General features: G+C 38.6%; 1 protein-coding gene across 1 annotated transcript in view; it reads left to right on the forward strand.

The window, feature by feature from the left end:
• Nucleotides 1-4,990: 4,990 nt before the first annotated feature.
• FIG4 (FIG4 phosphoinositide 5-phosphatase) overlaps nucleotides 4,991-10,724 on the forward strand; it is a 137,807-nt gene continuing 132,073 nt past the window's right edge. The window contains exons 1-2 of the mRNA XM_034670771.1: nucleotides 4,991-5,078; nucleotides 6,185-6,282. Of these exons, the coding sequence (XP_034526662.1) occupies nucleotides 4,991-5,078; nucleotides 6,185-6,282 (186 nt within the window). The remainder of the gene's footprint in view (nucleotides 5,079-6,184; nucleotides 6,283-10,724) is intronic.

A 10,724-nucleotide genomic window follows, 5' to 3' on the forward strand; every position in this document is an offset into this window, starting at 1 on the left:
AATATAACAAGATAATAACATCATGACCAACTTGGGCTTTCCCCAGGAACTCGAGGCTGGCTTAATATGAGAAATTAATTTATCATATTAAAATAAAAGAGGAAAACTGGATGATCGTCTTAATAGACGTAGAAAAAGTATGAGACAATCAACACCCTTTAATGATTAATAAAAGATAAATCCCTTAGCAACTAGGAATAGAAGGGAATTTCTTTAACCTGATAAAAGGTATTAACAAAAGACAAACATTACATTTAATGATTAAATATTAAAAATGTTTTTTCAGGTCATCACAAGACAAAAGAAAGAAAACTGTAATTATTCCCAGTTGATATGATTGTCTACATAGGAAAAAAATATATCACAGATAAACTTTGAGAATTAATCTGATAATCCAATTTGCTGGATTCAAAATCATACAAAATTCAGTTGCATTTCTATACAGCATGAATTGCTAGAAATGTAACTAAAGATAAAAAGACTTATCTTTGCAGCAAAATAATAAAGTAACGAGGATTAAATATTATAAAAGATATATAAACCCTTTATGGAAAAATTACAAAATCTTATGAAATGACTTAAAAAATGGAACAAAACTACATCCCAGTGGTCTGGGACACTGTTCAAGAAACAATGAAAATGGATTATGGGGGCTATATGTTTCTAGGTAAATGGGATATGATTATATTTCTCTGTGGAATTTAAGAATATTCAAATGGGCTTAATATACCAATATTACTTTAAGATGTCATTATGAGACAAGACATAAAAAGAATTATTACTAGTATATTAAAAAGATTGACATGAAAACTTCATGACAAAAGAACTAAAATTTCAAGTTATTTTTAGTACCGAAAAAATAAGTAATGTTACTATAAAATGTAGTTATAAAGGAGAAAATGCATCTAAACCTTTCAGAGACATGATGCATTTATTAAAGAGTATTAAGTACACTTAAAACCAGGGCCCTAAGGCCTGGGATGGAACGTTTAGGTGGATGTCTAAGTACTTTGAACCCCAAGATTATCTGTGTAGGCAGGAAACTAGGTATGAGTGATAGGAGGATGGACCTTAGACATCCTGACAGAGAGTCCCAACCGAGGACTACCCGGGGACCACACCACTCTACCCATCTAGTAGTCGGTTTGTGGTTACAACATCTCAGTGGGGAAGAGTTAAGTTTGTTGTGCTTATTGCACTTGTGCAGAAAGTTGCCCCTTGTCCTTATTTAAGCTATGCCTCTAGAATAGCAGAATATAGAGTAGGGTATCAAAGGCTCACAGAGGTGACATGTTAGATGTATTTGTTAAATGAGGACATGTTAAATAAGGCCAGAGAATGCATCAGCCAACTCCGCTCTTTGGGATGGCCAGAGTATACTCCCTCCATTAAGGCTATATGGAATGAACTAGTAAGGAGGCACTAGTATCATTATTAAGCTCAGTGGTGGCTATGCTTCGTAGGCCAGGATTAAAGGTAGGAGAAAGGCTGCTATGATACCGAGGTCCCTGTTTCAGCAGGGATGAGAGGGTCTAGGAGAGCAGAGGCCAGATGGCAACACTTAACTCAGAAGCAAAGTAGGTGTAATTACTAGAATGGGCAGCAAGTCCAGAATGGCAACAAGCGAGACCCTCAGCGATCTGTGGTGATGGCTGATAAGCCATGGAATTTCTAGGGGGCGAAACAGATGAGCAGTCAGCAAAAATGCTGATGAACTTACATTTCTAAAAATGACAAAGGGCAAGTGAAACAAAGGCTAATGTCAGCAGCCACAGTGGAAAATCATGATTCCTTGCCCAGTTCTTAGCTCCAAAGCCCATTTATTGAAGCAGAGGCAAGGAGCCCTCGAGAATAGACCCTACAAGACCTAACAAGTATTCACCTCCCTTCTCCAAGGGTACCTACAACCATTAACTGGGGAAATACACACTGAGGAAATGGGACTATCCTCTTTCCCAGTCAATAGGACACAGGGTGTGAGCTGACACCAACACCAACGGATTCAAAATGCCATCACTGCCCCCTGTAGGAGTGAAAGCAAATGGAGAACCAGTAATAAATGGCTTCTTGGCTCAAGTCTGTCCTATAGTACAGGGTCTGCAGGATCACCTCATGGTTATTTTCCTGGTCCCTGAGTACATAACAGGGATTGCAGCTGGCAAAACCTTCACAGTGGTTCCCTGCTTGTGGAGTAAGAGCCAATGTGGTATAAAAGCCAAGTGGAGGCTCATGAAACTGCTTACATGCTCCTTGGCCCTGGGGCCAGATAAATAAGAGTAAACAATTCTGAATGAATGAAATGGAAAGGTGTTACCCAAAACTATTTAAAAGATTCATTGCCCTGCTCAATTCTCCAGTGTGGCTTTTTGAAAAAACAAGATAGATCATGACAAATGATGGCGCACTACTGAAAACTTAACCAGGTGATAGCCCCATTTGTAACTGTTGTGCAGATGAGATCTTTACTAGCTGGACACAGCTTCTTGTACTTGACATGTAGTTACTCATCTGGCAAATGTGTTGTGTTTTTTTTAAATCCCTGTCAGAAAAGAAGATTAGAAGCAGTTTGCATTCACTTAGAACAGTCAGCAAGGGACATTCAGTTTTACCCTAGGACTCCCCCGTGTTTGTAGCAAATATAGTACAAAGGGGTCTTGTTGATCTGAGCCAGGAAGTGGTAAGTGTTCTGGATGCCTTCATAAGACACATGAGCAGCACAAAGTGGAAGATAACTCTACGAAGATTTAAAGGCCTGTTACTTTGGTGAGGTTTTAAAAGGCCAGTGGTCTGGGTCATTCTGAGATATTCTCTCCAAGGTAAAGGACAAGTTATTGTACCTTACACATTCTACCTCTGAAAGAAGAGGTGCAGTATTTTAAAAGTCTCTAGTTTTGGGAAACAGCACTTGAAGACACTGTTCTGATCGATTTAATGGGTGACTTGGAAAGCTGTCAGTTTTGAGTGAAGCTCAGAGCAAGAGAGAGCTCCGCAGCAGTTTTAGTGTATGGTACCAGAGGCCTGCTTCTTGGGCCATCCACCTGGCCAGATTCCATGATGTGATAGAGTACATAAGAATACTTTTGGAGTCTTAGCAAAGCCACAACAGAAACCTCTCAGTGTAGATCATTGCTATCTGTAGCAGAGAACCATTCCAAAGAGAGAGAGAGAGCACAAATGGAGGGAGGGAAAGGGTGAGGGAGAAGCAGACTTCCTGCTAAGAAGGGAGCCTGATGTGGGGCTCCATCCCAGGACCCTGAGATCATGACCTGAGCTGAAGGCAGATGCTTAATCGACTAAGCCACCCAGGTGCCCCTGTGGGCAGAGATTTAAGCAGTATTCTTAGGTCATCAGTTTGGAGGACAATACTGAATGGTTTGGTCAAGGGCCTTAGAGAAGCAAGATTGAAAGACAAGAGAAAAGGAGTTCTGGGGAAGAGACATGTGAATGAAACTACGAAAGAGGTGTAACAAACACACTCTATGGTGACCCCTAACAAGTCACACCCTTGTGTGATTATTCCTTTCCCTTACCTGTGGATGGAACCTGAGACTTGCTTCTAAATCTAGTGGAAGCGTTAGAAATAGTATTCTCATCATTACATTATATTATATAAGATCCCATTTAGCGTACTGGAGAGACTTCCTGGTTGGCTTTGAATTACACTGCCGTGTTGTGAAACGACTGCATGGCAAGGAACAGTGGGTGGCCTCCAGTCAATGAGAGCAACCCCTGGACAATAGCCAGTAAGAAAGGTGGGACTTCTTTCCTACAACCACAAAGAGATAAATTTTGCCAACAATCTAAATGAGCTTGGAATCAAGTTCTTCCCTAGTCAAGCCTCCAGATGAAAATGCAGCTTAGTTAACACCTTGACTGCAGCCTTGTGAGACCCTAGTGGAGGACCCAGCTAAGCTATGCTAAGACTCCTGAACATGGAAACTATGAGATAATATATGTATGTTTTAAGCTGCTAAATTTGTGGTAATTTTGTTATGTTGTGTAGAAAATAAATGCAAGTGGATACAAAACATGTGGATTTTTGTGTCTCACAAAGCAGGATGATTATCCAGTAATTGCCAGCCATTGTTTATCCTTGGTCACCTCAGTGCTTCCAAAATAGGCTCAAGAATGGAGCAGGCATGATGGTAGGGATGGAGGCAATGGAGGCCATGCACAGGCTCAACAGCAAGGCTTCATCTCATCAGGCTGATTTAGCCACTTCTACCACTGAATAGCCCACATGTCTTCAGCAGAGACTGAGGCTAAGCCCTTCATATGGTACATCCATTTAGTCACAAATTGGTAACATGGGACTCCTTCACCTTGGAAAGGGCTGCAGGTGACATGGGTCCCTAGTATGGGTGTGCCTTCCCTACCCACAATGCCTTGGCCAGACCACTATCTGAGGGTTTGGAGTGTGTCTCATTTATCACAATGAGATCCATATAAAATTGCCTTGGATCAAAGGACCCTCTTTATAGTAAAGGAGGTATGATAAGAAGGTTCCACTGATTCTACTACATACCACCTCATTCAGAAGCTGTTGGTCTGACAGAATGTTGGAATGGCCTCTCAAAGGTACAATTAAAGCTCTGTTTGGGATTGCATGAGATTGAGATACTACTTGAAGATGAGAAATATGCTTTGAACCAAGGGTTAGGAATGGTCCCTCCTATCATCACTCTCAGTGGTTGACATAAGGAATTTGCATCACCTTGCCTCATGACTTCAGGCTCTGCTGGAGTGGAAGTACTGGTTTTGATTGATTGGAGAGAGATGCTTCTATCAGAGGATCCCCTTAGTTAGGTTTCACTGAACCTAAAACTGCTGCCTGGTCATCTGTAGCTCCACATGCCCACAAAGAGTTACTGCACTGGCAGCTGAGGATAGGGTTGCTCTACACATTTGGAGCAGGGAGATGCAGGTCTTGAACTCAGGGGCTTCTCTAAGACACCTCTTGTAATTATAGAAAGCACAACCTGACAAAGACATGGTAACAAGAGGCTTACACCCCTCAGGGATGAAGACTGGTTACCCTATTGGGAAAAAACTGAGACCAGCAGAAGTGCTGGTCAACGGTAAGGGAAATCTAGAATGGGTGGTAGAGGATGGATGGAATGAATTATTATCAGTTACAGACCTAGGATTAATTGTAATAGCGGATTCTGTATCTTGTCCCACTAATCATCTTTTAGTAAGTCCTTTTCTTTTAGAAACTGGGACCAGCCACCACCGTGAAGAATCAGTAAGGGGATGGAGTGAACTTAATATGGGGAAAGGGTAGATATGAGTATTAAAAAGGTTGGAATGTAGCAGATGCTATTTGTACCCATAACCACTTGTACCGTTTCCACGCATGGCCAGCCTGACTTCCATGCATGGCCAGCCTGCTAGCATGTGTGACTCTTTGCCTAAGGGCTCTTTCCAGTGCTATGCCTAGTTGGCCTGAGAACAGGGCAGACTGGAAGTTCCAGGGAATTAATGTTCTGCCATAGCAGGCCTCAGACAATAACTGATAGGAGCTGGTGAATAAATGCCCCAGCTCTTTTGCCCTTAAGAGGGAATTACTCTGAGACATACATCTCAGGATTCTCCAGTGTATTCAGCCCACAGAGAAATTTGCTTCATAATATTCCCTTGATCAGCTTCCTTCTGCTCCGTGATATTGTTTCCTGAGATTACTTCCCATGTATAGTACTTGCTCTTGAATTTTTGTCTCAGGATCCGCTTCTGGGGAAAACCAACAGAGCTATATTACAGTATAATATAATAATTGAAAACTAAATATTGGAAACCGGGATTCTACAGATTTTGTAAGAGTTGTTATCCTAAATAAAAACACAGTGCAAATATTTAATATTTATATTCAGAAGAATTGGTTTCCATTATGAAATAAAACAGAACTAAATATTCTTCCCAGTTGGAAGACCCAAGTCAATGTAAAATGCTACAACTGACAAGACCACCTTTCTAGTTCTTTATAAAAGTAGGACCAAACTATGAAAGAAAATTAAAATACTAAATAATTAAACATTTATTTTTAAAAATTTGGTAATCTCTCAATTTTAAATTTACACTATGATCTCTAACATCTCGTTATGTAACATGATCTCTACTATCACACTACGTTACACGTTTATACTATAATTCAATACAATTTTTAAAAGTTCCTTCACATTTTTAGCCGTTGGGAAACCCTCCAGCAGGGGGTTCTGTGGTTTACAGGCGGCCGCTCTCCCGGGAAACAGCCCTTCTGCTGGAGCGACGCCTTATGCTCTGCTAGTAGGTGCTCAGTAAATATTTGTGGGATGAAGACATTAGTCGTTGGAAGGGAAAATGGTGTTAAAAGTACTTTACCGAGAGATCCCGAAGTTTAGTTTTGTAAGAAAAGGAGCTGGTCCGGAGTCCCCGCAGGAGGTGAGCTACGTGTATTTTATTATTTAATCATCATAAAACCTCAAAGAAGTAAATCCTGTTACTACTACTATCTCTACTATTCACTACTATTTAGTGAAGAAAAGAATGAGGCAGAGAGGACAGTGCTATTGAGAGTGTGGTCTGATTCCTGGTGCCAGGCAGAGATAGTTTGTAACTGGACTGGGACAGATTACATAGAGAAACTGAGAGTCAGTGGTTAGAAACTTCTGTGGCTATTTGACAGAGTGATTGTATTCCTGATGAACAAGAGAGTTTAGAACATTGGGTTTGTCGTTTGTGTGTCTTTGGTTTTTTTTGCTTTTAGCTTTTATATTATGGAAATTTTGAACAAATACAAAGTAAACAGAATAATATAATAAACTCCCACATACCTATCACCAGCTCCAAAATTACCTTTATTTTTTTAAGAAGATTTATTTATTTTTGAGAGAGAGAGATAGAGACAGAACACTGCAGGGGGCAAGGGCAGAGGGGAGAGGGTAAGTCCTAAGCAGAGTCCATGCTGAGCACAGAGACCGATGTGGGGCTTGATCTCATGACCCCGAGATCACCACCTGAGCTGAAACCAAGAGTTGGACACTCAACCAACTGCACCACCCAGCCCCCCCCAATTACCTTTATTAACTATAACTCGTTCCACTCCCCACCCACCACTCACTTTATAAGATTCTTTTTCTAAAATTTAGGTAAATTGAAATGCACAAGTCTAAGTTGTAGAATTTGGACAGAAAATATACATGTATGTTAACCACATCCCTGTCTTGCCCCAGAAAGTTGCCTTGTGTCTCTATCCAGTCAGTTGCCCCCCTTTCCTTACTGGCAACTAATATTCTTTCCTTTTTAACCTTAGATTAGATATGCCTATTGAAAAATTTCATATGGGTGGATTTATACAATACATGCTCTGTTGAGTCTAGCTTTTTTTACTCAGCATGTCTTTCAAGTTCATCCATGTTGTATCAGTAGATTGTTCCTTTTTATTATTGAGTAGTAGTCCATTGTACACATATTCCGCAGTTTATCCATTTTCCCTATTGATTTAGACTGTTTTTGCATTTAAGCTGTTCTTAATAAGCCAGCTGTGGACATTCTTGAACAAGTATGTTTGTGGATGTAAGTTTTCATTTCTTTTAGTAAATACCTAGGAATGAAATTTCTAGTCACAGAGGTGATGTTAGGTGGTTACAACAGCAAGGTATGAAAATCTCCATTGCTGCATATCCTTGGCAGCATTTGGTGTTGTCAGTCTTTTTAGCTTTAGTTATTCTTGTGTCTGTATAGTGGTAACTTTTTATGGTTTTGATTTGCATTCCCCTAATGACCAGTGATATTGAGCATCTTTTCATGTGCTTTTTGGCCATTTTATATCTTCCTTTGTGAAGTGTCAGTCTTCTGCCCACTTAAAAATAATTGGTCTGTTTGTCTTTTTATTTTTGATTTGTAGTTTTTTATATATTCTGGAATCAAGTCCTTTGTGATATATGTTTTGTGAATATTTTCTTTCAGTCAATGGCTTGCCTGTTCCTTTTCTTAATTTTTTTCAGCATTACTGAGGTATAACTGACAAAATTATAAGATATTTAAAGTATACAACATGATGACCTGATATATGATGTGTACATATCATATATGGAACTTCTATGCCAGCCCAAGATCTTTTGACAAGCGAAAGTTTTTAATTTCAACAAAGTCTAATTTATCAAGTTTTTCTTTTGTGGCTATTGCTTTCTGTGTCCTAAGAAATCTTTACCTATTCCCAGAGCACAAAGGTATTTTCCTATGGTTTCTGTGAAAGATTTATACTTTTAACTTTTACATTTAGGGGTGAGTTTTTTATTAAAATAATTTTGTGTATGGTTTTATTACTTACCTATTGTGGTGTAACAAATTACTCCAAAACTTAGTGGCTTCAGACAACCGTAAATATTTAATATTTCACACAGTTTCAGTACGTCAGGAGTCTGGGAGTGACTTAGCTGAGTGGTTCTGGCTCAGGGTCTCATGAAGTTGTAGTTAAGGTGTCATCTGGGCTATATCATCTGAAGGCTTGACTGGACTAGGGGATTTACTTCCAAGATCGCTCACTCACATGCTTGACAAGTTGTTCCAAGATCTCTCACTCACATGCTTGACAAGTTGTTCCAAGATCGCTCACTCACATGCTTGACAAGTTGAGCTGGTTGTTGATTAGAGGCTTCAGTTTCTCACCTCATGGACATTTCCATAGGACTCCTTTAGTGTCTTTGTGATGTGGTAGCTGGATTTGCCCACACAGGGTGTTCTACGAGAAAGAAGGATGATGCTACAATGTCTTTTGTTCTTTTGTAACTTAGCCTCAGGATTCACACTCCATCATTTCCGCGATTTCTGTTGGTTATGGAGGTCAGCCCTGTTTAGTGGGAGAGGACTATGTAAGGGCATGAGTACCAGGAGATGAGAATCATTAAGGATTTTTGGAGGCTCGCAACCACAGGGCTTGAGGTTCCATGCATCAATTGCCAGCTTCATTTGTTGAAAAGATCACTATTTCTTGATTGAATTCCTTTGGTACTCTTGTGAAAAATTAGTTGGATAAATGTGAGTTGATTCTTAAACTGTCTATTTTGTTCTGTTGATTAGTTTATTTTTCTTTATGGTATTACCACCTTGTCTTCATTATTACAGCTTGATTATAAGTCTTGAAATCAGGAAGTATAAGTTTTCTAACTTTATTCTCTCCCAAAGTTGTTTTGGGTGCTCTAGATCTTATGCATTTACATATGAATTTTACAATCAGCTTGTCAATTTCTAATAAGCTTATTGGGATTGTGATTTGGATTTCATTGAATTTCTGGATCCATTTGGGGAGAACTGATTCTTAGTAACATTGAACCTTTTTTTTGATATTATGAGATTATTTATTATTTTAATTAAAATATTTCTATAAATTAAAATTTATTTAAAATGAAGATTTATTAATATTTGAATTATTAAGATATTTCAAATTTGTATAATTCAAATTTATCTAAAATGAAACTCCATGCCCATGACCTACTACAAGATTTTCTTCTTTTCATTTTTGCTTCATACATAGGGCACGTTTTTTCATAAAGAAATTTAAGCAAGCAAACAAATAACAAGATGAAACCAAAAACTATTATTGTAATAGTAATAGTAGTAGAATATAGGATCAGGGAGAGAAAAGAGAGCATAGTAAACATTGATAAAGGAAAAACAAAAATAAAGTTACCTTTACATGATAATATGCTAGAAGAACACTCAAACCATGTGTCTAGAGACTATTTTTTTCAGTCAGTTTAGAACACATGGACTTTGCATTACAGATTAAATTTTTCAAAATGTTTGTAATTGGGGATGTCTAAAATTATACATTTTGGGATCATATAATTTTGAATCTCTTAAACCATGGTATATCTATCCATTTATTAGGTGTTTACTTTCTCTTAGCAGTATGTTGTAATTTTTCGTGTAGAAATTTTACTACTCCTGAGTATTTTATGAGTTTTGATACTATTGCAAATGGGATTTTAAATTTGATCTAACAATTGCTTGTTACTAGTATACAGAAATTGAGTTGATTTTTATATATTGACCTTATATCCTGAAACTTTGCTAAAGTCACCATGTTGAGAACCTGGAGCTGGTGTGTTGAATTAAGAATATGTGGATTATAATCTGCTGAATTGGAGGGTATAAGCCTCTCATATGGGGTCAGGAGATAGCTCCCTCAGCATCAAATTTTCACTTTGGGAAGTGAAACCCACAGGGTCATTTTGATTGAAGGTACAGTTTCAATACACCTACACAAAGGAAGTAGAGTCACAGGATTTAGAAGTGGCAGGGGTGGGAGAGTGGGGGGGGATGATTTAGGGGAAGGTCAGTCCTCTGTCCGAGGTCACAAGTGAGCAGGAGATAGAGAGCAAGGTAGCAAATACCTAGTACTTCAAAGGTGGCAGGAGCAGAGATCACTAACTTTTTGTGGGCTTAACTCTAAGTAGTTATTTTAAAAGGTATCATGGGAAGAGCAAAGTGGGAAATTATGGTGGGAATCCTAAGCTCAGGTCCTAATCTAAACGTTCAGACTTTGGGTGTGAACAGGGTTATGATACTGTAAAATACCTAGGCTTCAACACAAAATAGTTGTTTTTCTCATCTCACTCACTGATTAGTTCTAGTAGGGATTTTTTTTTTCTTATTAACTTAGCTTTTTTACATAAATAATTGTATTGTTTAGGAAGAGGAACACTTCTTTCTTCCCAATCTGGTTGCCTTTTATTTTTTTTTTT

This window comes from Ailuropoda melanoleuca, chromosome 10 (assembly GCF_002007445.2).
Source record: "Ailuropoda melanoleuca isolate Jingjing chromosome 10, ASM200744v2, whole genome shotgun sequence".
NCBI lineage: Eukaryota > Metazoa > Chordata > Mammalia > Carnivora > Ursidae > Ailuropoda > Ailuropoda melanoleuca.